This window comes from Sarcophilus harrisii, chromosome 5, assembly GCF_902635505.1.
Source record: "Sarcophilus harrisii chromosome 5, mSarHar1.11, whole genome shotgun sequence".
Lineage (NCBI taxonomy): Eukaryota > Metazoa > Chordata > Mammalia > Dasyuromorphia > Dasyuridae > Sarcophilus > Sarcophilus harrisii.
Window position 1 is genome coordinate 64618802 of NC_045430.1, and position 27993 is coordinate 64646794.

General features: G+C 34.3%; 1 protein-coding gene across 2 annotated transcripts in view; it reads left to right on the forward strand.

The window, feature by feature from the left end:
* Positions 1-333: 333 nt before the first annotated feature.
* Positions 334-27993, forward strand: part of USP18 (ubiquitin specific peptidase 18) — a 37292-nt gene continuing 9632 nt past the window's right edge. The window contains exons 1-11 of one of the 2 annotated variants that reach the window (XM_012551794.3): positions 334-523; positions 8453-8582; positions 9277-9373; positions 11451-11596; positions 14560-14639; positions 15236-15382; positions 21898-21993; positions 22639-22797; positions 24075-24197; positions 24793-24842; positions 25490-26936. In XM_012551794.3, coding sequence (XP_012407248.1) covers positions 8525-8582; positions 9277-9373; positions 11451-11596; positions 14560-14639; positions 15236-15382; positions 21898-21993; positions 22639-22797; positions 24075-24197; positions 24793-24842; positions 25490-25535 — 1002 coding nt within the window. In that variant the 5' untranslated portion in view covers positions 334-523; positions 8453-8524 and the 3' untranslated portion in view covers positions 25536-26936. Of the gene's footprint in view, positions 524-8452; positions 8583-9276; positions 9374-11450; positions 11597-14559; positions 14640-15235; positions 15383-21897; positions 21994-22638; positions 22798-24074; positions 24198-24792; positions 24843-25489; positions 26937-27993 lie in introns of those variants that run through there. The other variant, XM_031939741.1, reaches the window with a different exon arrangement.

Sequence of the window (27993 nt, forward strand, 5' to 3'; positions counted from 1 at the left end):
TTATGTATATGTTATAGACACAGCACATACACACCCACGTGAAAATACTTATGTGCACAATGTACATCAAATTGTAAAATCAAAGTCCTGGCCGAAATAAAACATAGATCTCACAACTCTTCTATCCCGTTCCCATTCTATAAGCTCCGGAGTACGTGGACATGCTCTAGGTTTCGAGACAGAAGTGGAGTGGGTTCCTCAATGATTGGTGCAGACAAACGGCATTTTACCTGACTCTCCTCCCCCTTTCTTTTCTGCTGGAACAATTTCTTCCACACAAGCCTAAGTAGGTTGCGGGACAGCGCCACTGTAGCTTGGTGAGTTTCACTTTCCATTCTAGGAGAAATCAAAACTAAACTGAGCTCACAGTTGCCCTCTGTAGAAAAATCGCAGAACATACGCAAGAAAGGCACAGATGAAAGCAGAACTCTTTCCTGATAGATGTCAGGAAACTCTTCCAGTGCCTCAGAAGAAGAAACTGTTTTGCGGATGCTCCACGCTAGGATTTTACTGCCCGCACTGAGTAAGTGGACTCTCTTCATACTCCTGTACTTGGTTTGTCTCTTGCGGTAGTTCAGGGCTTGAAAAAGATTTTCTCCAAAAAGTCCGAGTAAATTTGACTTCAGGATTTTTCTACACCTGTTTGAATGGGCAACGACTTAATTGTTATGGTGATTTACAAAAAAACTAATCAGTTTTTTTCATGCATTATCTTGACAGTTTAGACTTTAAAAAACGTTTTTGTTTTTTTTTTGTTTTTTTTTTTTTTAATTCTGCTTGGGAAAAATGAAATTCAATTTTTTTTTTTTTTTACAAATATAATAACAGTTCTGAAAGTATGGGCTTTATAGAAAATAGACTACATAAAGAAGTAAAGACAATTTTCCCACTAAAAATTAGATAAAATTTTTGAGGGCTTATTACTGTCTTTTGGCCTTTTTGTGGTATCCCCAGCACTTAGCACTGGCACATAGTGGATGCTTGATGCGTGTATGGATTAACTGATAGAAAAGGAGGATGCTTAGCCAAGTTAGTGAATGTTTTTGCCTCAGGCTCTATTTGACAAAATTTTTAAATTGTACTGTTCTTATAAAATAGAGAAGCTGCTAGCACTGGTTGCAGGAACATTTGGATTCAATTTCTGTCTCTGGCGCAGAGAGAGTAGGGCAGAGAATTCAGGCAACCCCTTTATATGCTGAGACAGTTTTGGGACCCCTAGTTTTTATTAATTGGAATTTCTAGATTAGCTGGGTAATTTGTTGCAAATTACTACATTATTCGCAGTCTTTTAAGAAATGAGAAAGGAAAAATAAAACCTTTCCCCATATTTTTACTAGTTTCTGAGCTGATTTTTTTTTCTGGGAGGTGGAGAAGAAACTCGAGTTTTTGACTTACTAGTTTCCTCAAAATAATTGGATCCCGATATATGTAAGCACATTTACTATTTAAGTTGCTAATTCCATTAGACTTGGGATGGAAAATGACATCCGCATGTAGAGAGAGAACTATGGAGACTGAAAATGGATTGCAGTATTTTCTTGTTGTTTGTTTCTATGTCATGGTTTTTTTTTTTTTTTTCCCTTTTAGTCTGATTTTTCTTGCATTACATGACAAATATGGAAATATGTTTAAAAGAATTATACATATTTAACTTATAGCAGATTGTTTGTTTTGGGGAATGGGAAGATAAGGGAGAGAAAGAGAAAAAAAATCTGAAACACAAAGTCTTACAAAAATGAATGTTGAAAACTATTTTTAAGTATTTAGAAGAAATAAAATATTATTGAAAAGAAAAAAATAAGGATGAAATAAGTTAAAAATGTGTACATATTTAGAAGAATTATAGATGAAGCACATTTGCTCATTATTGGATTTTATTGTCTGCTAAATAAATAAGCAAAAACCAAAAGGGGAAAAAGAAACTAGCTTGCTAATAGCAAACAAGAAAATCATGATAATGAAAAATATGAATATTAATTACAAGAAAAATCCACTGTGGTGCTAGCAATCTTAGTATCTTTTAATTAGGTTGCCATTTAATCATTTGGCTAGAGAAATTTATTCAAGAAATGACCAGAAATAATATGATCACAATAATGATATTTTATATATATGTTAAAATAGATTCCAGAATTTATTAATTAATACTATTAATTAATACTAATTTATTAAGTATTATGCTGAAATGTTGAGATCCTGATCAACTGCTCATATACCAGTCATCTATAAAGACATTTAGACTTCTGGCATCCATACTTTTGCCATCTGAGGAGGTCAGCAGAGTGCACACTATATAATGAGAATAGTTCATCTTTCTGTACTGCTTTAAAGTTTAAAATCACTTTCTTCATAACAATTCTATGAGATAGGAAGTACAAATATCATTCCCGTTTTACAGATCAGGAAGCTGAGGGTCAAAGAGGTGACTACTTTTTCCAATATTTCACAGATAACAAATTATGGAATCTAAATTTTAACCCAGATTTTAAGATTTCATATCCAGTTCTTTTTCATTACACAATATAGTGCCATATATATGAAAAATTTCACAGAATGGTTTGGAAGCATAACTCTTGCTCATGAAAAGCCTCAGATGCAGAGTTGTACTATCAAAGCTATTTTAAAAAAGATTTTCTGTGATCCTATGTTAGAAAATTGGGTGCATAATACTTTTACAAAAGAAATGAAGTTACTGCTTTTGCCCCGCCTAAGAATATCTTGTGCTCAGGATTGTAGCTATGGAAAGGATCTCTAATTTTGTCTTGTGGGAAACTCTTGTGTAATCCTGGATGATTTCATGAATAAATTTTAGGGGTTTCCTGAGGCACAGGGGAATCATAAATCTAATAAATGTTAGAGGTGGGATTTCATCCCAAGCCCAGCATTCTAATATCCTGTTGCTTCTCTAGAGTACAGACATGAGTTTAAAATAGAAAAGATACTTACCTCATAAGCAGGTCTAGCTATTTTTTTCCCTTGAAGCAATTGGGGTTAAGTGACTTGCCCAGGGTCACTAGGGAGTGTTAAATGTCTGAGGTCGGATTTGAACTCAAGTCCTCCTAACTTCAGAGCTATCCATTGCATCAATTAACTGTCCCAGGTCCAGCTATTCTTTAAAAATTTTTAGTGTTTCATTTGTAGGAAGTAGAGTTAGCATCTCTAGATATTTTTTAGGATTTTAGTTGAAGTGACAGAGTGAAAATTAGACTTCACCTAAACCTCAAAGATCCAGGTTTAAATCCAGGTCTGGTCATTTTCTGTGAGATCTGAACTAAGAAAAGAAGACCTTGGCTGATTGATTTATGTAATAGGGTAATTAGAGGAACCTATATTCTGGCCCCTTCTAGTAGTTTACATATTCCTTGTTAAAGAGCAAACATCATGGTCTCCATAACTAGGGATGGGGTTGGAGTGGGGAAACTTGCCAAAAAGAATTACTATCTGATCCAGGAAGCCTTCCCCTTAATCAATTTTAAAAATTGTCTTTTCTGTTTGTCTGTTTTGCCACCAGCACCAGCACCAGCATCACTCCTTGTGGTAATTTCTCTTCCCTTTCTCCATCCAGTGGCAAACATTGCAACTATGGCCACCTTAGAGTAAACACAAGTGTTTCTACATTATACCTGTTCTAATGATCCTAACCCTGGCTACATCTTGTGTTTTGTTTTTCTTCCTAAGCACAGGTAGCCAAAAGCAATGCTGAAGTGGATATTTTTCATCTTGGAGGTTACCTCCTATGTTCTGAAGGGTTACTGTTTTATGTTTTCAGTATTTGCCAGTAAAGTCTTCTGACTCTTGTTATAAACATTTGTTTTATAGAGCTTCCTATACCTGATAATTACTACTTTGTACATTAAATATTTTTTTTGGAAGCAAATTTGTTAATAGTCTCAGGAAATTTTCCTGGGATTCTAGGATGGAGACATAATAAGCCATAAAATGCAAAAAATAAAAAAAAATAAACTTCACTCTTTCTTTTGGGGGTTCAGGCTTGCCCAAGATTGAACCTGGTCCATAGAAATCCAGAGCAAGAGCTCCTTCTTTGTGTGTGTATGTGTGCCTACTGGGCTTCAGGTGACATCCCCTCAACCCTTGTCAGAAGTCCAAGAGGGAGCTTTTGGGAATATAAAACTCTGTTCAAATAAGAAATTCTTCCTGCACAGATGTCAGTCATCTTTGATATAGTCCCCACAGACAGAGACCATGGGGACCAACCAGTAGTATGCCATGCATTCTTTAGGAAGGGGCTTAGACATAAGGCCAACTGAAAGGGATCAAGGTGAAGGATGAGCTTCATGGAAAGTACTCAAATATTTCCTAAGGGATTCCTCTTTTTGATTCAATTTCAATTAGATACGTAGGGAATACCTTGGCAGTGAATGCTTTGGATCATAGAAAAAGCCTCTGCTCAATTCAGTACTCAAATATTTTAAAAAATAAATTTCTATTGATATTTTTGTTTTTTTCCATTGCTTAAGGACCATAGTTTATCACCTCAACCTTTCAGATAGCTATTCCCTCTAACAAAGAACAAAAAAGAGGAACAAGAAAGTTTATTAAAACTAACCAATGATCATGACTAAAGAGTAGTGGTCTTGGTATGGGAATCCTGAGAAACTAAAATATTTACAGCAGTACATTTTGTGGTACTAGAATGCTAGCACATTCTAGCAATGTACTAGAAGCAAAGTAGATGCTCATTGACTGGGGAATGGCTAAACAAATTGTGGTATATGCATGTAATAAAGTATTATCATGGTGTAAGAAATGACAAATATAATAGACACTAGGAATCATGGAAAGGCTTAGATGAGCAGACATAAAATAAAATAAGCAGTACTAAGAAAACAATATGCACAGTGATTGTAGCAATGTTAGTTAATAGGGGAAAAAACTCAATAATAACAAAGCAATAGAAAATGAATGTTGTGAAATTTCAAAAAACAACTTGGTTGAATAGAAGAGATATAAGAAGACACCATCTCCCATTCCTTTGCACAGATGGGGCATGGGAAGAAAAGTGAATGTGGAACATAGCATACTTTTAAAAAATAATTAACCAATTTTACTTCTTTTCTCTTTTTTTTTTTTAAAGAAAAAAAAAAGTAAAAACCTTTGTCATATGGGTTGGCTCCATAGGAGGAGAGAGGAAGGACATGGATAGAAATTTAGAGGATGGAAAACCAAAACATATAAAAACAAATTTATTTTTTAAAAAACCTAACCAACATAAGAAAAAAGTCTGCCAGTCTTCCACATCTACAAAGAAGCAGGGAAAAGTGCCCTCTCATCTCTCTTCTTTGGAGCCAAGTTTCATCATTATAATTTTGCAGAACTTAGTTTTGATCATCTTGCAAGTGTTCTTTTCACTTACATTGTTGTAAGCTATTATGCAGTACTAAAGTATTTAAATGAAGCTGTGATTCTTCGGTGTAATATTCCTGCCATCTATGTAGATCATAATCCATACTTGCCCATCCTGTGTAATGTTTAGTCAAATCTTCCCATACATTCAACATGGGGATTCATCCCGTGTCCTAGAGGTGTCCCTCATGTTTTCTTTTTGGATTTCTTTTTAAAAAAATTAACATTTACTTTTTTTCCAATTGCATATAAAAACAATAAGATTACTTTTTAAAATTTTTGAATTCAAAATTCCCTTCCTCCCCTCTCATTGAAAAGGCAAGCAATTCATGGAAAAACTATTTCCATTTTAGTCATATTGTGAAAGAAAACACAAACCTCTCCCCCCTAAAATACCAAGAAAAATAAAGTAAGTTTAAAAACTGCTTCGATACACACTCAGATTCCATTAATTCTTTTTCTACAGGAGAATAACATTTTACTTCATGAGCCCTTTGGAAATGTTTTAGATCAGTGTTTTTCTGAGAATAGCTAAGTCATTCACAATTGATCATCATACAAAATTACCATTATTGTGCATGATGTTCTCCTGATTCTCCTTACTTCACTTTGTATCAGTTTATGTATTTCCAGATTTTTCTGAAAGCATCCTGCTCATCATTTTTATAGCATAATACATATTTCATATTCTCCAGTTAATGGACATTCCCTCAATTTCTATTTTTTGAGACTATAAAAAAAGCTTTCATAAATATTTCCTTTTCCTATTTTTAAAAATTTCTTTGGGATACAAACATAGTAGTGGTATTGCTGGGTCAAAGGGTATAAAATTTTTATAGCTCTTTGGGTATAGTTCCAAATTATTCCTCAGAATGGTCAAATCAGTTCACAACTCCATCAACATGTATTAGTGTTCCAGTTTTCTCACATTCCCTCCAACATTTGTCATCTGTGATAGGTGTAAGGTGAAACCTCAGAATTGTTTAAATTTGCATTTCTCTAATCAATAGTGATTTAGAACATTTTTATATGATAATAGATAACTTTCATTTCTTCATCTGAAAACTTCCTGTTCATATCCTTTGACTCTTTATCAATTGGGAAGTGGCTTGCATTATAAATTTAATTCTGTCCTCTATATATTTGGGAAATGTTGCCTTTATAAGAATAATTTGCAAAATTTTTTCACAGTTATGATTATTGTTTTTCTCCATCTTATTTTCCCTTGTTTCTCTCTCCTTTTACCTTATCAGTCCTCAAAAGTATTTTGCTTCTGACCTCCACATTCCCCAATTCTCCCCCCTTTCTATCAGTGGCTCCCCCATCCCCCATCCCCTTCTCTTCCTACTTTTCTGTAGAATAAGAAATTTCTATACACAACTGAATATGTATGGCATTCTCTCTTTGACTCAATTCTGATAAGAGTAAGTTTTGTGTTGTATACTCCCCACTCTGCCATCTTCCTCTCTATTATAAAAGTCTGTCTGTCTGAACCCATGTGTTTTCAGTTGTAAAATGGACCTAATCATACTAACAGGTTTGTGTGAAGAAAATGTTTTGTAAATCTTGTATGGAAATATTTTATTATAGAGTTGTTGCTTCTTGGCTTGTTCTACTAGGTGGCACTGTTGCATAGTAAGTAGTTTCTGAATTTCAAAGCAAGTGAATAAAGCTTGTCCAACTTTGTCTTATTTTTTTACATTAGGAAGTTTTTAGAAATTATTTTATATAATAAAATATTACATTTATATACAAATATATGTAATTTACAGATAATGAACATTATTTATATATAAATATTATATTTAATATAAATAGTGTGTTTATGTATTTATTTTTATTTTTAATACATATTATATTATATATACAATTTGTAATATATATTATCTAAATATAATATATAAAATATATGTAATAATATATATATACATATGCTATTCATAAACTATACAGATAGCAGAGTTATTTAGACCTAGAACAATCAATTGACATATATACATATTATATGATATATACAATTTGTAATATATATTATCTAAATATAATATATAAAATATATGTAATAATATATGTATATAATAAGTACATAATATATTATAATGTATAATATATAATTAATACATGATATATGTAAATGTGTATGATCTATATATATAACAAAATATAGACTAAATTATATATAATTTTTATATTATGACTTTGTAAGAATAATTTTGATGATCCTTTTCTCAGTAAATCAGTTTTGAATGCTGGGGAGGAGGGCAGAGATAAGAAGGAAGAAGGAAGGAGCTTGTGAAAATTCCAACATGGACAGAATAAATGAAGTCAAAGAAGTGATTTTAGGTTGTTTCTAGACAAAACTAGGCAAAGCATTTCTGTCCCAAGAAGAAGGGAAAAAACGGAAGCAAGATTACTACTTTTCAGTTGAATTGACAGAAATAAAAGTATTTGGATAGTTTTTTTTCTTTCTAAATAGAAACAGAGTTGAACCTGGCTCCTTTATTACCCAGTTCAGCATATAGATTAAACTTCTCTTATCTCTGACTTATTTCTATTCAACTCTACAACTTATTCCTCTTGGAATACTTCAAAAGAACTTCAAAGAACAATAACTTTGGATTTCCTTTGTCAAACAACATGACCTGTATTTTTATGAGCCCTCTAGGGTTTGGATAAGGTTTATTAGGATTCCCTAATAAAATTGGTTCCCATGTTTAACATATATTGCCTCTGAGGAAGGGGGTGGAGAGAAGGAGGGGAATTTGAACAATAAGATTTTGCAAGGGTCAATGTTGAAAAATTGTCCATGCATATATGTTCTGAAAACAAAAAACTTTTTAAAAAATTGGTTCCATCATTATTAGGTGATCATGACAAAAGACCTTGTTTTAGGACTTGTTTCCTCATTCCTTTCATAGCACTCCTTACACATGGTTTATATTTCACAGAAATAATGACCCAGAGGGCTCCTATGGATCACACTCAGTGGTCAGTGTCTATCTTTGAATTAAAGACAGGCTTGTAGCATTGTGCTTTGGGAGCTTCCATTAGGGATCATAAAGAGCAAGGTATCTTATTTTTTTAATAGAACCTGAGAAACAGAATCAGTGGGATTTCTGGACTTGGAGTTGAATTCTCCTGAGATAAAGGACTAACTACCATGAAGAGAAAAACAGTGCAGTTGAGATATCTTTGCAGTGCTGGAGACAGCCATAAAGGTAACTCTTTGGTTACATAAGAACACAGAAATTGTTGCAATATATCAAGCATGGGCTTTCAATAAATCAAATATAAAAAAGTTTCAATAAAGAGAGAAATCTATGTCAGCCATATTAATATTATTTTAGATACATGTGCATGTATGTAAATGTGTATATGTGCACATATATCTATATGCATATATGTCTCTCTGTGTGCAAGTATGTATACACATATGTATACATAAATATACCCATACTTAAGTGCAACATGCTTAGGGAAGGTGGGACGGAAAGGGGAAAGAAAAGAATAAATAAATGCATAGTAGAGAACAAAAGAAAACTTACAAGGAATCAGAAAAAAAAAAAGATGGACAGTTATAAATATGTCTTCTATAATAGAATATATACACTTTTCTAAATGGAAATGAACTGTTCTTTGTACAATTCATTAAGTTGTTCATCACACATTCCTTGTGATATCTCTCCTGTCTTTGTTACTTAACTTTTCATGTACTTATGATTTTTAACTTCCACTTGACAGCAAAGTTCCCAAAGCCAAGGTGCTTTTTTCCAACTCTGTTACCTCCCTCACAGTGCATAGCAGCACCTTAGGTGCTTTTAGTGCTTCAATAAGTACTTGTGAATTTGAATGAATCCCTTCAAGTTCTGATTTTGTTAATTTTTATTCATTTTGATCTTTGCCATGTTTCAGGTCCTGTTGGTTTGTACAACATTGGACAGACTTGTTGCCTCAACTCTTTGCTCCAGGTGTTCATGATGAACCAGAATTTTGCCAAAATCTTGAAGAGGTGAGACCTTTTCCTGGGTAGTTCATCAGCTTTTGGCTTAGTATGATAAATTATAAATTAGTGTTTTCTTTTTTGCTTATGGGAAAATGTCAATTGTTCATGTAAGCTGGGGACCCTCTGGCTTAGATGATTATTTACTAAGTATCACATGTAAGACTATACTCACCTCCAAGAATACAAACACAAAACAGTGTCTGTCCTCCAGAAGCTTATACTTATTAAACTTTTGTTTGCCTCGGTTCCCTTATCTGTAAAATGGGGATAATAATAGCACCTACTTCCCAAAGTTATTGTGAGGATCAAATGAAATATTATTTGTAAAAGCACTTAGCACAGTGACTGGCACATAGTAGGTGCTACATAAATGCTTATGCTCTGACTTGCTATTCTCAGCAAAATAGTGATCTGAAGACTTTTGATGAAAGATGCTAACCATACCCAGAAAAAGAACTGATTGTGTCTGAATACTTTTTTTTAGCTTTATTTTTCTTGAGGATTTTTTTTTTTGGGGGGGGGGGGACTAGAGGGAGAGATCTATGTTTTCTTTCATAATATGACTTTTATAGAAATGTTTTAGTTAACTTCATATCTGCCTTCTCAATGAGGGGAGTGGGGAAGGAAGGGAGAGAATGTGGAAGTCAAAGTTTTAAAAAAAAATGTAAAAAATTGTTTTACATGTAACTAGGGAAGATAAAAAATATTAAATTATAAAAGCCATTCTTGTCCCTTTCCCTTTCTTCTTCCCATAACCTTCTCTCCCCTACTAGGTATTAGAAATACAAAGATAAAAATGAAACATTCCTAGCCCTTATATTCTACTGGGATAAGCAACATGAATATTGTTAAGAAAATATAAAATAATTTGTAAAAAAATAAAATAAATAAAACACAAAATAAAGTGTAATAAATAAAATATCAGTGTAACACAGGGTCCTTTTCACATTTCACCTCTATCCTAGGATTCTCTGATATGTTCAAGGGTGATTGAGGTTATAGACTCTGCTTATGGCTCCAATACCTGCTATTGGGTTCCCCTCAATTTTAGGGTACTCTCCTATAAGCCATATAATCAGGGTAGGGGTATGATTATGGGGAAATAAATTTGTCTGTCTCCTTTTGAATTCTTTTGAGCTGATTCTTTTTCAGGAAGTCCACAATATGTGACCTTTCTACTTATTTAGGATCATAGTGCCTAGGGAACTGGAGGAGAAGGAAAGTTTTTCATAAGAGTTATTCTTGATAACTATGAATTATTTTTCATTTTATTGATGTACTGGGGCTTACCTTTGTTGTTGTCCAGTCATTTCACTTGTGATACCATTTGGGGTTTTCTTGGCAAAGATACTAAGGTGGTTTGCCATTTCCAAACCAGGTCTTCTTACAGGTGAGGAAACTCGGGTAAACATGGTAAAGTGACTTGCTTAGGGTCACATACTAGTAAATGACTGAGGCCAAATTTGAAGATGATTCTTCCTGAATCTAGGCTTGGTCCACTTACTTGCCCTGGGCTGGCTTTAGTATACCCAGACCTTTTAACAAGGAGGTTCCTTAAGTACCTTAACGCATGAGTGGGGATATCTTCCTTTGACTGTGTAGCTGGAAAGGTTGCTTATTTAAAACTGGACACACTGGGACAGTCTCTTTCCTGAATGCTTTTTCCTTTTATATCCAGAGAGTAAAGATCACCAATTCATCTATTGTGTGGGAGCAATGAACTACTTTCCTGTTTTACCTAAGTTCTGAAAAATGGGTGTGGGGATATTCATTTCTATTATATATTGTTTTTTCCTTAGTTTCTAGGTGCAGTGGGATGATCTTTTAACTCTTGTAGAAAATCTACAATTTATCTTACAGGAACCTAGCAGAGATGTTGGCAATGATTCTAGGCTCTCAGAATGGCATTATGGTCCACTCTTATTCTTTAGATGACTTGTAGTATAATGGCAAGGTAGGGTAGGGGGTGGTAATGATGAGAGAGAGAGAGAGAAAATGTGTCTCTCTCCTTCCTTAGAGGGTATTCTTTTGAATTGATCTGTTCTTGGAACTCTCACAATGTGCCATCCCCTGCTTTTTTCAGTATCACCATGCCTAGGGGATTGGAGGAACGAAAGAGAAGTGTCCCTTACCAACTGCTTCTGCTCTTGGAGAAGATGCAAGACAGCCGGTTGAAAGCAGTATGGCCCATGGAGCTGGTATTCTGCCTGCAAAACTATAATCTTCCATGTAAGGAAGTCCTTTGGCTATGGTTCTATTGTTTATGGTTGGGCTAGAAAGGGTGAAGATGGATGTTTGTATACATGTGTGTAAGGATGCATAAATGAGTCATTCAGAGTAATTTGGTCATCATAATTGCTGTTACATGGTCTTTGGCTCTGCCATGTTGAGAAACATTAAAGCTTAGACTTCCGAGGAGAACTAGTTTTTCACTAGAACAGGGCAGATTTCATTAGTGTAGGGAACTCCCAGTGAAAGAGACTTCATTTACTAATGTATTTTGGCATCTTCTCTGCAACTTACAATAATCTTGGAGAGTTTCCGAAAGAATTGAGTTACTTCCTAGAGTCACACAGCCAGTATTTGTCAGAGGTGGGATGTGACCCAGGATCTTCTTGGTTTCATGGTTAGTTTTCTATCCACTATGCTAGAGAATAAAAATAATGTTAACAGATAACAGACACTCCAAATAAATAATGTGATAGTTTAAGAACACTTATCTATGAATCTAGGAATTCCAGGCATCTTGATCAGATGAACTATATTCCAATTCTTGAAAGAATTGATATTGTGAATGCATTGGTAGCAAGAATTGAAAGGTCATAGGAAAGGAGAGAGAAATCAGAAGATTTGAGAAGAATAAATGTTCTTCAAATATTTTAGTCTCTAAACTATAGGCCAATAAATTTCACTCTGATTCCTGGGAAAACACTACAATGGAAAAACAAACAAACACCTAGAATGAATTTATAAGAACATATCATGTTAGACTAACTTCATTTTCTTTTCTGTCAGAATTATCAAACTAATAGATGAGGAGAATGTTAGAGATTGTCTGGATTTCAGTAAAGCATTTTGATAAAGTACCTCATACTATTTCTTATGGAAAAGATAGAAATAATAATAACTAATATTTATATGGTGCCTATTATGTTCCAGTTGATGACAATATATTTAGATGTATTCAGAATTGGTTGGCTGGCTAGATATAATGAATTATATTAATTAATGGTTTGATGTTAGTATAGCAGGAGATCTTTGATGGAATACTCTGGGGCCCAGGGCTTGGCCCTAGTTTGTTTGATATTTTTATCATTTACTTGAATAAATACATAGGTGACATGCTTATCAAATCAACAGATGAGCACAAAGCTGTGAGGGACAGCTAATATACCACATACCATTTGGATCTGATCTTGACAAGTTAAGGCAGGGAGATGAACAATAATAATAATCGAATAGTATAACAATATAATAATAATAAAATGAGATTCAAGAGGGAAAAATATAAAGTGTTACATTTAGCTTCCAAAAAAATTATCCTCATGCAATAAAAAAGGAAATATGATTAGACAACAGCTGAGCTGAAGAAGATCTAAGGGTTTTGGTGGACTACAAATTCAGCATGATATGTCATGTAGCTGTCAAAATAAAGTTAACATCATCTTAATTTGAATGAAAAGATGCAAAGTTTCCAGGGATAGATAGGATAGTCCCACTGGGCCCTTGTCAGATCTCCTCTGGAGTGTTGTATTCAGTTCTGGGAGCCACAGTTTAAGAAGAGCATTTATAAAGTGGAAAGTGTCCAGACAAGGAGGGGTCAGGAATTCATGTCATATGAGTTTTGGTTGAAAGAAATGAGTAAAACATCTGAGGTTATGACAAACATTTTCAAGTGTATGAAAGGTCATCATGTGAAGGAAGGATCAGACTTAGTATCTTTGGCTGCTGAGGGCAGTCAGGAATAGAACGTTTAAGTTGGAAGGAAGCAGGTTTAGGCTTGATGTCGGGAAAAACTTCCTAACAATTAGGGTGGCTAAAAGTGGAATGGGCCGCTCTGAGAGGACATGGATTGTCCTTTCTTGGAGTTGTTCTGAGGTGGGATGACCACTTGTCAGTCCAGGCCACTAGGTGGTGCTACTGAACTTAAAAGTCCAAGTTTGAATATCTGGGATTCTGTCCAAGTCAAGTCCGGTAACCTCTTTCCACCTGAGTTTCTTCACTTGTAAAATTGGGGTAATAGAACCTTTCTCATAGAATTGTTGTGAGGTTTAAATGAGACAGTCTATGGAAAGTGTTTTTCAAACTTTATAATGCTGTATAAATGGTAGCCCTTGTTTTTATTCTTGTTTTATTATTTATATGTATTCACTCTTATTGTTTATCTTATTCTTTTTTATTTATAATATTTAATTATGTATATTATCATATTAGTATTATTATTTATTTAGAATAGGAATTCCTTTGAGATATGATTTATACTAGATTATAAAAGGTCCCTTGCATGTTTCAAATTCAGTGATTTTATGATTTTTTTGTCTTAGATTATAACTGAAGTACAATCTTTAATTCTGGGTTTCATTTTAGGAATGAGATTGATAAACTAGAGAACTTCCAGAATAAGGGCAACAAAAAGAAATAAGGGATAGAAGAATTCTAATTTGTCCACTAAGCTATGCCGTGAGGTATTATGTCCTACTCTGGGTACCACATTTTAAGAAGGACATTGACAAAATGGAGCATATTTAGAATTGAGTCACCAATATGGTAAACATAATGGATAAGGATTAGTTAAAGGAATAGAAAATATTTAACCTGTAAAAAAAATATGGCAAAATGGCTTCATGTCTAGTTATCTCAAAGGAGAATGGGCTGCCTTTGGGATATTAGTAGGTTCTTCTTCTCTTGAGGTTTTCAAGTAGAGGTTGCCTGATCATCTTCCAGGGATGTTGTAGAGGGCTTTCTACATGGTTTGGATTTTAGAGGTCTTTTCCAATTCTGAGATTCTATGATTGGAAATGGAGAAGGAACTTTAAATTTAGGGTAATGAGTTGCCATTTGTGTGAAGCAGATGTCAGAAAGATGGCCTATGCAAACAGTTTCCCAAATGGAGAGCAGCAGGAGTGAGAAATGAGAAAAGGACAAGAGACAGCTGTCAAATAACTGATAGGCTTTTCTGTTTCCTTTGGCAGTGTTCGTTCAGCACGATGCTGCCCAACTCTTCTTGACCCTTTGGAATTTGATTCAGAACCAAATTACAGACCCAGAGTTGGTAAGGACTTGGAATTTAAAAAAATGTAAAATGTTGCTTAATCTACGAGTCATTCAGTCAATGAATAAATATTTGTTAAACACACACTATATCCCAGGCATCATGATAAGCACTGGAGATGATCCTTGCTCTCCAGGAACTCTCAACCTAGTGGGAGAGATAACATGCAAACGGCTATGTATAAAGAAGCCACATGTAGATAAATTAAAGATAATCAACAGAAGGAAGGCACTAGAGTTAAGGAGGAATTGGAAAGGCTTCCTGTAGAAAGTAAGAGAAAGGAAGAAAAGAAAAGGAAGGAGATGATTTAAAGGCTTAGAGAAGTGTTCTGCTCATTAAAGGTACTCAAAAAAATTTAGTAAATGAATGAATGAAAGGCAATGTGAAAGGAGCCAGTTATAATCATCACAGATTGAAGCAAGGAAAACACAGTCCTTGTTCTTGAGAAACTTACCAATTTAATTGGGATAAGGGAGGAGAAAAAGGAAGGTAAAAATTAAGAGACGTGTTTGGGAAGAAGTAGAGGGTAGAAATAGTAGATAAGCAGTTTTAGTTATTGCTTGAGCCTTTGCTAACATGTCTTTTTCTTTTTGTAGTCAGAGAGGCTGAAGACTTTGTACACGATCACAATGCGGGAGTCCTTGAATTGTTTAGACTGTGGTGTGAAGAATCAAAGGGATAGCTACACATTGATCCTTTCGCTCTCTCTTTTTGATACTGACTCACAACCTCTGAAAACCCTGGTTAGTGTTTCCTCTTAGAGAATTTTCTGTTCCAACTTTGATATGGTCAATATCCTATGTTCTTATTGATTATCCCTGTATTTTTTTTGGGTAATATAATTTAAGAAGAGATTTTAAGATTTTTAGAGAAACCAGAAGAGACTTTTAAGAGACCATCTTATCTTCCCTTCTTCCTTAAGACAGATGACATATAAAGCATCCTAAAGAAATGAGATTCTATCTTAAAAATCTTTTGAAATAACTTTAATTCAACTAGTATTGCCTTTGGTGACTTTCTTAGTATTCAGCTAACTTTACTATCAGGAAGTGCCTTACCTGTGTCGATTGTACATTCCTCACGACTCCTTAAAGCTTTTTTTCTGGGTTGATTCTCATTAGACAATCTATTTGTCTTCTGCTTTGGGACTCTTACTATGTTTTAAGATTTATTCAGAGACCCCTTAAAGCCTTCTCTTCTGCAGGTTCTCTCATTCTAGTTCCATTTCTTCCTTGGATGTCTATCATAATCCTCTTTCCTAGTCTTGTCTCACTTTAGACTTCAGGATTGTGCTTAGGATAAAATTAGCTTCTAATCACAGCATTTCTTTTGAGATACTTTATGTCTCGATAATACTAGATGCAGTTGAGCTTGGAAAATCTGCATTACTCATTTAACCTTTGGCTATCCTTAATAACTACCAGCTTAGATTTATATAGAGAGGTGGCTTTGTATTTCAGTATGGCTCTTTTTCATTTATTTATAGATTTAAACTATTCGGATTCTTCTATTAGATTTGGCTAAACTATTTTCCTTTGAAGTCATTCCTTGATTATTTTTCCTTTTTGTCAGTTTCTTTAATCTCCACCTTTTTTCTTCCCTTCCAATTCCTTTCTTCCCCTGACACAAATCCCTTATTTGTGTTCTTTTATATTCTCTATTTTAAAAATCATGGTTAGTTGATCAACTTTGATAGACTTGGCTCTTCTCAGCATTATAATGATCTAAGGCAATTCTAAAAGACTCATGATAGAAAATACAATACATATCCAGAGAAAGAATTATGGACTCTGAATGCAAATCAAAGTATACTATTTTCATTTTTTTGTTTGTTTAATTTTTCTTTCTTGTGATTTTTTTCCTTTTGGTCTGATTTTTCTTTCATGTAAATATGTTTAATATGATAGCATATGTATATATACACATATATGTATATATATATTTCTTGCTGTCTGGGAGAGTTAGGAGGAGAGGGGAAAATGGAAATCAAAATCTTATAAAAGCAAATATTGAAAATTATCTTTACAGTTAATTGGAAACAAGAAAATACTATTAAGTGGGGGGAAACCATGTTTGGTATTGAAGATATACTCATTGGTATTTAAGAAATGATAATAACCTTAGGTTTATATTGGGCTTTATGGTGATAAAGTACCTTACTGAGGATTGTAGAGTTAGAGCTGGAAAGAACCTCAGAGACCATCTAGTCCAACTCCTTCATTTTATAGATGAGGAACCTGGGTCCCAGAAAGGTTAGGTGACCTGCCTTGTCACACAGGGAATAAGCAAGATAGTGGGGATTTGACCTGTGGTTACTCTAACAAGCACTCTCATAATTTACACTAATTCAATAGTTCTGAGGAAGAGATAAATGTTTCCCTGTCCCCATTTTACAGATGGGGAAACTGAAATTGCAAAATAACTGACTTATTTAAGGTGACACAACCAATAAGTAGAGGAGAAAAGGATCTTTTAATCATGTGTACCATGCTTGAAATCAAAGCATAAGACATAATTCTTGATTATTAAACAAGAGGAACTACACGGTAAGGTAGTTACAGTGCAAGGGTAACCAAGGAGACAAAACAAACACCTGTGAAATGATGAACAAATCCATGAATGAACACTTAGCCACTACATTATATAGTACAGATTGACTTTCTTAGTAAATTCTATTTTTTTGTTGTTGTTGTTGGCTGAAACTTTATAACTCAGAGACTATTTTCTTTTTTGGCAAACCTTTTTTTTTTTTTTTTTTTTGAGATCACAGTGGGATAAGCCAAGTGTCAAGTGAGGACAATGCAACTAGCTCTCTGTTCTTTTCTAGAGTAATTATAAGTCAAGTGTTTTTCTTTTTCCTTGTTTTTAAATTTAGGGGGAAGGGATTGTTCTCCTTGAAATGGTCCTATAGTAGATAGAAAAGTTCTTTTGAGGATCCCCATATTATAGGATGTCTTTATAGTTCAGAGACAACCATCCAAAATATATCTAAGTTCATTAAAAAAAATTATTGACAACTTTTTGGGGTATAATTTAAAGAATTATAAACTTGACAAATAGCAAGAAACATTTACATTTTCATTGTAAATGAAACATAAAAATGGTTGTATGACACTCTATCTTCACAGCTTGTTTTTAATGATATATATTAAATTTAGCACAATAGTACCAGTCAGACATCAAATATTTATTAAGTGTCTACTATGTGCCAGGCACTGTGCTATGTTCTAGGGATACAAAGAAAGTAAAAGGCAGTTCCTGCTGTCAAGGAGCTTATAGTACAATGGAGGAGACAATATGTGAATAGTTATGTACAAACAAGCTACATATAGGATAAATTGGAAGTAATCCATGGAGAAAAGGTACTGGTATTAAGGGGATTGAGGAAAGGCATCTTAGAGAAGGGAGGATTTTGTGTGGAACTTGTAGGCCAGAAGATTAGAAGAGAGAGTATTCCAGGTATAGTGAATAACCTGCAAAAATGCCCTGAGTAGGGAGATGAAGTGTCTTGTGTGAGGAATAGCAAGGAGGCTAGGGCCATTGGATGGCAGAATATATGAAACGGGGGGGAAAGGTGTAAAGGGTAAAAAAAAAACACCTAGAAAGGTGAGGGGGAGGAGAAGTTATGAAGATCTTTGAATGCCAGAGGACTTTACATTTGATCCTAGAAGGAATAGGTGAGGGAAGGGTGACATGGTTAGACCTAACCTTTTAGGAAGATTTTTTGACATCTGGATAGAGGATGGATTGGAAGAAGGAGACACTCGAAGCAGGCAGCCCCACCAGTAGGTTATTGCAGAAAGTACAGGTGTGAGGTGAGAGTGTCAGAGCAGAGAAGGAGGGATATATGAGAAATGTTATGAAGGTAAAATTGACAAGTCTTGGCAGTAGATTGGACATGGGAGTGGGGAGCTAGTGAGAGAGGTGAGGAGTTGAGGATGATACTTAGCATTTGCACCAGTGACTGGCAGGATGGGGGACCCTTAACTATCCTACTTGTTTGTGTCTCTTTGTGAACTTCCTTCTGCTTTCTTTTCATGGATGCTCCTTTGCCTATTTTTTTTTTTTTACATCATTATCATTACCCTCCATTCTGACCTTACAACAATCCTCACTTTCCCACCAATTAAAGCCTCCCATGTAACAAATATAGTCAAGGAATTTGGACTTTGGTCATCACTGAAAATACTTCATCAATTGTCCTTGTGAAGTCATAATTGATCATTGCATTGATTTTTTCCTTATTTTATGCACATTATACATACATATATAAATATATTAAATTGTTCTGGTTCTGTTCACTTTACTCTGTACTAATTCATTGAAGTCTTCTTAGATTTTTTTGGAATATATCATTTTCATCATTTTTGTGGCATAATGTTCAATTTCATTTACATACCATAATTTGTTCAAACATTTCTCAATTGATCGGCATTCATTTTTTTTCAATTATTAATGTTCATTATTATTAGTGTTACTAGTGTTAACTTGTCTCTTGCATTGCATTTCAAAGATTCTACTCTATACTGGTCTATTTTAAAATGAAAATTTATTTATTTTAAACTTAAATAGAGAAAATAGGAAGAAAATAACATTACCATGTGTACAACAGAACATGAAAGAATTCAAAATATTAAGCAATAAAAATATATTTCAAGAAAGCTTATACAATAAATACTACACATTGTGTTCAGAGTTGTCCAAAGTGGACAACTTTATTTCTCTGTAGATTTTCTTTTGTTTTCTGTTGTGTACTTTTTATTTTATTCCTTTTTCCCTCTTCCTGCCTGCCCCCATGTCCCAAGAGGCTACAATTAAGTGCAGATGTACACACACACATACACAAATATATGTACATACATATACACATATATGAGTATAGATCGATCTATAGTCATATATATATATATATATATATATACACACACACACACACACACACACACACACATACATTTATATGCATCTGTGTAAGATTGTACTGTGCTTGTTTGTCCTTTGCTTCTCTTAAGGTGAATAATTTTTTTCTTCATAAGTCCTAGTCTTTCCATATTTTTCTAACTCTACCAACTCAGCATTGCTCACACCATAGGCTATTCTAACTTTATACTGGCTATTTATTTTATTTTATTTTTGAAAGAACATATAATACATTTATTACATGTAATAGTTATATTGTCAAATTTAATTTTCTTTCTTTCTTTTTTTCTCAAGAGTATTTTATTTTTCCAAATTTAAAGATAGTTTTCAACATTGATTTCTGTAAGATTTTATGTTCCATTTTTTTTTCTTCCTCCTTTCCCTCCCTCCTCCTTCTCCAAGACATCAAGGAATCTGATATAGGTTAAACATGTGCAACCCTTTTAAACATGTTTCCATATTTGTCATGTTGTGCAATAAAAATCAGATCAAAAAGGAAAAAAAAACATGAGAAAGAAAAAGCAAATCAACAACCCACCATCTCACCAAAGGTGAAAATACTATGATTCAAACCATATTCAGTCTTTATAGTTCTCTCTCTCTATGGAAATGGCATTTTCCACCTGTTGGAATTGTCTCAAATCACAACATTGTTGAGAAGAGTCAAGTCCATCACAATTGATCATCACATAATCTTCTTGTTACTGTGTATAATGTTCTCTTGGTTCAGCTTGCTTCACTCAGCATCAGTTCATGTAAGTCCAGGCTTTTCTGAAATCAGTACTATTCCATTACATTCATATACCATAACATAGTCAGTCATTCCCCAATTGATGGAAATCTACTCAACTTCCAATTCCTTGCCACTACAAAAAGAACTGCTAATAAACATTTTTGCTCATGTGGATCCTTTCCCCCCTTTTATGATCTCTTTGTGATACAGACCCAGTAATGACACTGATAGATCAAAGGCTATCAATAGTTTTATAACCCTTTGAGCATAGTTCCAAATTGCTCTCTAGAAGGGCTAGATCAGTTCACAACTCCACCAACAATGCATTAGTGTCCCAGTTTTCCCACATCCCCTCCAAAATTTAGCATTATCTTTTCCTGTCATCTTTGGCTAGTTGTCTAAAACAATATTGCTTACTCTGGCTGACGTATAGTGTAGTTTACCTATTTTTCTCTTTTTATTAAATCTATTTTTAGCTTTACCTTTCAGATCAATCATTACTATCCCTGCTTTTTTTCCAAATAAATTCTAGTACTGATCTTTATTATTAGATTTGTTTGTATCTCTTATTTCCCATTTCTCCTGACTCCTCTTCTTCTACCTATTACCAAGCCTTCTGATTATTTTCTCCTCCCTTCAAGGATCCCTCCCTTATCCTCTTCTCTACTTTTTACCTCCCTTTTATCCTATTTTCCTTAACCTACACATGTTATCCCATTGGTGTTAATCTACACACTTTTCTATACCACACTCCATATAATTCCCTTACCCTCTTATTTTTTATAACTTTAGATGACTTTTGTTCCCTTCTAAAAGTATGTTATTCTCTCTAACCCTAATCTGATATGAGTAGGGTTCCCTTAAAAAATCCCTGCCTTATCTTTTCCCCCAGAAGTTATCTTTTATTTTTTAACTTCCTTCACTTCCAAGTGTATGTTCTCTCTCCCCCATTAAATACAAAAGAGGAAAAAAAGTAGTTTAGTAAATTAACCAATGCATCAATCAAGTCTGATCATGTATATGCATTGTTCATACCCATAGTCTTCATCTCTTAAAGAAGGTAGGAAGGTGAATTTTCTTAAGTATTTTTTGGGCCAAGCTTGTTTTTTTTTAAACATTATACAGTATTCAGATTCAATTTTTTATTCTTTCCATTTATATGGTCAACATATATATATATATATATATATATATATATATATATAGTTGCCCCTGATTCTTTTTATTTCATTCTGTAGTTTGTATGCATCTCTGAATTCTTTCTATTTATCAATTCTTATAATGTATTAATATTCTATTATATCCATGTACCTCAGTTTGTTCTCCTTTTTTTCATATGATGCATATCTCCTTTGTTCACCTCAGATTTTTGCTGCTACATAAAGGGGAACCCATACTGTACTAAAGAGAAAGTGTTAGCATTAGGAATGCATTAGTATTCATCTTTCCTTAGCCCCCCAAAGTAAAGCTACTTGGTGAATGCCTCAGATTGGAGTTGAGGGGACTGGGCAGTTGTGAGGAAGAAGAGGAGAAATCTGACAAGATAGAAACCAAAACTATTAAAGTGCTTGTCTGACATGTTTCCCTTTGTGTCTTTTGTGACAGGAGGATTCCATACATTGTTTTTTCCAGCCCACGAAGTTGTCAGGCAAAAACAAATGTTTCTGTGAGAACTGTGGGAAGATGACTTGTTGGGAACAGGTAATTAACTTCGTGTGAGGGCCTGTATCCTTCCTCTAGACATTTTGTTATTCCAAGATTGCCCTTGAAGTTTTATGATGTTCTTGGGCTCAGGTAGAGTTTCTCTATAATCGCTTCAGGTCCTTGAGTTCATTCCATCTTGGATCCCTGGACCTTGGTCTGAGTTTCTGAGCTCATGGTGAGGGCAGGGGGACAATGTCAATATCAAAACTGAAATAGGGATTTTGACCACCAAATGTGGTCAAGTTCATCAGAGCACTTCATTCTTAAAAGAAAAGAGTTTCAAAGGGGGAGAATGGAGAACAATGAGGGACAATCCCTTAAAGGTTAGACTACTTCCATTAGAAATGCTGGACAAATTCCTACTATGACCAGAAAATAACAAATGTTTTTTGAATTAAATTTATTTAGTTGAGTAGAATTTCTAGCATAGTAAGCTGATACTGAACTTTCCTAAAATGCAAAAAGTAGGGGCTAGTTTGTTGACAACTAGGTAGATGTCCCGTTGCTTCAATCTTGAGTCATCTTCCCAAGATAAATCGGTGGAATTAATTCTAATATTCTCATGCTGGGCTGACTTTTCATCCTGCTTCCTTTCTTCACTTTTGATTTTCACACTTTGGTCTTCGTGTTTCTACTTTTCAGACCCAGAAGATAACACATTTGCCCCCAACACTGACATTCCACCTCAGACGGTTCTCCTCCACAAATTTCTCAGAGACTCAGAAGGTCATCCACCCACTGAGTTTTCCCAAAAACCTGATCTTTTCACCAGAACAAGATTGGTGGGACTCTGAAGAACAGGTAGGGGGTACTGAGAACCCAAGTCAGAGAAATGATTCTTTTCTCCTATTCATTGGCTTGGCTTGGAGAACCTTGAAGATCTAGAAGCCTGTTAGAAAAGAATGGATCCACTCTTTCAGAAAGAACATCTTTGAGCACCTGCTTTGGTCTATATTCCCATCCCATTTACTCTTGGGTCAGTAATAATAGTTTCTGTTTAGAGAAAGGGAAGGGAATAAGCATTTATTAAGCAATCTACTATGTGCCAAACACTGTGCTAATTGCTTTACAATTATCTCATTTGATCCTCACAACAACCCTGCAGGTCAGTGCTATTATGATTCCCATTTTATAATTAAAAACACTGAGGCACTTAAGTGACTTGAATTGTGAGTTGGATTTGAATTCAGGTTTTCTTAACTCTAAGCCCAAAGCTCTATGTACTATGGCACCACATAGAAAATTTTTTTTTTATTTGTAGAATTTGTTTATAGAAATTACAACAGGCAAGGGACAAAAAAACCTGTTAATTGTTTGGATTAGTGCATTTGTATCATAAGCTCTTTGGTTACTGTTGGTATATTGTACACAGGAAGAATTTCTCTTTCTTAATTCCATTCCCTCTACTGACTTTAAGAAGATAGTCCCCATTTCTTTGAGGAAGATGATTATAGAAACTCTATCTTAGGACTTATCTTAGTTGTTTATCCAACACTGTTTTATACGTGAGGTGAAGCTGATATCTTCAGAAATTAAGTAACTTGCCCAAACTCATGTAGGTGGTAAGTGGCAGAACCAGGATCTGAGTTATATGACTCCAAACCCAAAATTCTTTCTACTCTAGATATGCTTGGAATTGTGGATGCAATTGGTAACAAAGAAAATTTGTTGTTTTTAAAGGGACTGAAATTTTAAATTACTACAGCTATTTCTTAGTCCCTGGCTTCCTAATTATTAATTTATTGATTATTAATTATTAATTAATGTTCCAACAGAATATTAACAACAACAATAACAACATCAGTGGTAGTTAAACATTTATATAGTGCTTTAAAGTTTGGGTCAGTTGTTTATATGCTTTCCCTATATTATATTATTTATAATGTGCTTTACATATATTCACATCTTATTTTATCCTCACTATTATCCTAGAAGGGAAATGTTATTATTACCTCTTTAAAGAATGTAGTATAAAGTTAATTCTTACAAATGGCATAGCCCTCCTATTATTCCCTTTATACTGTTGTCTAAAAATGTTATAGGGGTTCCACATTGTTCTTTGTTTCCTTCCTTCCCAGAAATATGAACTTTTTGCAGTGGTTGCTCACATGGGGACAGCCAACTATGGACATTACTGTGCCTATATTTGTAATTCTGCTGATGGCAGATGGTTTTGCTTCAATGACTCCAGTGTCTGTTGGGTGAGGAATCTGACTTCCTACATTAGATTAACCACACTTTCAGGACATTCAAAATAATTTTAGTTGGGAGTTAGAGCATACTAATGGAATAGATTCAATATTAGATGGGTTCACAACACCAAAAAATGCTTTGGGGTATGATTTTTGGAATTTGGGGGGGTTCCTTTTATGGTTTGGGAATCTTAAAATTAGGGTCTCTAGACCCTTTTGTTAGGAAGGCCCTTCTGCTGAATTTAACTGTTAGGAATAATTTCCAAAGATTTGAAGATTTAAATTCATTGTCCCTAAACTTTAATATATTTGAAGGAGCATCAGGAGAGACTGTGACAAAGAACTGCATTATATGTATACTAAGTGAAATTAAGAACCACAGACTCAAGTATTATATGATAAAGAAACTAAGCAAACTGGTACTATATGAGCAGAATCAGACGTGGCTTTGCAGAAAGGACATTCTAAAACTGGATTGATTCCAGGGTCTTAGGTTCATTTGTGATGACTGAGGTGGGGATGAGCAAACCTGTGTTGTATAGGACCATGCTTTGAGCATTTAATAAAGTTGGCCATTTGACTTTATCTCTTTGTGTTCTTCTAGGCTACATGGGAAGATATCAAAAGAACTTATGGGAACTATTATTTATATTGGTAAGAGAAATATTTGTTTCATCAATTGTGCAAAAAAAATTTGGCCTTTGCTGTTGACAGTTGTGAATCTGAATTTTTTTGAGCAACAACTGGGCTGGGAACCTTATATTCACTCTTCCATTGCTTTCTTTTTATATATTATAAAAAAATAACCAAAAAAATAACCCCTCAAATAATGAATTGTAGTTATCAGTTTGCTATGTTAAAAAAAATAGTGCAAAGATTTTTACCTTGTATCTCTTCTATTAATTGGCCATATAACTCAAAAGATGATTTATTATATATATTATAAGTTTCTCTTTATACTTTATGTCCTAGAGTAGAAAATATTCTTAATCATTCAGAGACCAGATACATTCTTGATTGCCTATTGTATGGGGTGAATGTGAAAGAATAATTTAACATTTAAGTGAGAGGGCTAACTTTATTACTTTTTGGGAAAGGGATGATTCTGGATTTTTAAGAGTGCCATTTTAGATGTAGGATGTCAAAAGATGCAAATGAACAGGAGAGAAGCAATACTTTAATTGCTGTATTACCAGTGACCATAAGAATAATACCTAGGAGATGGCTTGATTTTTGTTACTATCCCTCCCAAACTTTTGCATTAACTAACTAAAATGTTTTTCTCTATTCCTCTTTTTTAGGGGAGAAATAGCTTATCTTCTGGTTTACATGAAGGTTGAGAGCTAGTTGGCTAGTTCTCCAACTACTTCACAACTGTCAGATAATACCAGTCCTTTTCTAGCTTCAAAATATATTGACTTCCCAATTGCCTCGGCCAAAAAAAATTAAGCAAAAGATAATGACTTTTTTTTTTTTTTGGTTTGGTTTTTGCAAGGCAATCAGGGGTGACTTGCTAGGGTCACACAGCTAGTAAAATCCTCCTGACTTCAGGACCAGTGCTCTATCCACTGAACCACCTAGCTGCCCTAAAATATGTTGACTTTTTATAAAAGGACACTGTGTCTTCACTATTTATATGGCAATCAATTCCATGTATATTTCCAGGAGAACTCAATCTTGGTTTGTGTCTATATAATTATGTTTATTGTCAAGCACAATTATTTATCAAATGTCATTGAACTTGATGTTACATCCTTCTTGCCTTCCTGTTTTCCTTCCTGTATTCTTCAGTACTCCTGCCTTCCACAAATATCCACTGAATACTTACTACACAAGAGATGCTGTACTAGGTATTATGATTAATAAACAAGTTCTTATCCTTAAAAAACTTTAAAAAGATACTGTCAACAGGCAATCACAACTTCTTGAAACATGTGAAAAGTATATTTATTACAACAGGAACGAGCATGTATGTGGAACCCAAAGAATTCACAATCCATACAGAAGTTTGCATTGATAATACAATAAAGGAAGGAGAAGAAAACACATCTCAACCTAAAGGGGCATGGCATGGGAGGGAGGAAAATGAAGTAAATGTGGGAAAAGGACAAAAGGGGAGCTTAACTGAAGGGGAGGAGCAAGGTTATGGCAAAAAACATCTTTCTTTTCTCTTGGGGACCATTAGATCATGAAGATAAGATGGTCTGCTTATCTATAAGATTACTGGCTGCATAAGCACTTTCTCAGTCAGTCAACTGTTGACTATCTCCTGTCTGGATTCCAAAGGATCTACAGGGAATCCAGCTGGGATACAAATAACAAATTATGCCAGCTCAGGGTCTCCTGTATATTCTGGGTCCTGTATGTTTCTGGAAGATATGGCCATTCAAAAAGAAAAGTTCAGGGGACCCCTTAATATTCCTTAACAGTAATATATCCCATCTCATGTTATCCAGTGTGGGAATTTTGCCATTAGTCTTGCCTTCCTTCTCTCTACCAGGAACAACCACATTCTAGACCAAGTGCTTTCAACTGAGGCTGAGCCACCCTGATTATTGAATGTTTAAGTAAAAATTCATTTCAATACTCTATGTGTAGTTAGTTCTTGATCAAGCTTCATATACTGTTCAGCATTCCACCAGAAAATCAGAGTCTGTGCAAGGCCTTGTTCTTGACTTTGGAATAATAAAATTGATATTATTATTGCATCTGAAAAGGGCTTTACAATTTACTTTCATTTAGCTAGACTCAATTTTTTTCTCTTTTTTTTTAATTTGTAAATTCTTTTTTTTTATTTTGAAAAAAAATTTCTTTACAACATTATCCCTTGCATTCACTTTTGTTCCGACTTTTTCCCTCCCTCCCTCCATCCCCTCCCCAACATGGCAAGCAGTCTTATACATGTTAAATATGTCACAGTATATCCTAGATGCAATATATGTGTGCAGAACCGAACAGTTCCCATGTTGCACAGGGAGAATTGGATTCAGAAGATAAAAATAACCCGGGAAGAAAAACAAAAATGAAAACAGTTTACATTCATTTTCCCGTGTTCTTTCTTTGGGTATAGCTGTTTCTGTCCATCATTGATCAATTGAAACTGAGTTAGATCTTCTCTTTGTCAAAGAAATCCACTTCTGTCAGAATACAGTCTCATACAGTATTGTTGTTGAAGTACATAATAATCTCCTGGTTCTGCTCATTTCACTTAGCATCAGTTCATGTAAGGCTCTCCAAGCCTCTCTGTATTCATTCTGCTGGTCATTTCTTACAGAACAATAATATTGCATAATATTCATATACCACAATTTACCCAACCATTCTCCAATTGATGGGCATCCATTCATTTTCCAGTTTCTACATTTGGCTAGACTCAATTAACAAAGCTTAATTGCATGGCTATTACTTGCCTTTTATATGCTGTGTCCCCTGATAGAATGTAAGGTTTTTTTGAGGGCAGAGTTTGTCTCTGTTTGGCATTTGTGTTTCTCTTGGCTAGCACTGTATATGGCACATTAAAAGTGATTAGTAAATGCTTGTTAACTGATGAATATATACAAAAATAAATACAATATAATGAAGTCCATGGAAAATACCATAAGCAAGTTATAAACCCTCTTGAATAGAGAGAGAACATCTAACAACTTTTAAAAATGGACAGACTTTTAACAGGTGGAGATGTTATTCTAGATAGGATGATATTCTATATTGTGGAAATGGTATTAGCAAAGCCACAAAAGTGAAAAGTGACTGGTTCAATCTGGCAAGATTATGAGGTAACTAGATGCAAATGATAGGACTTGAA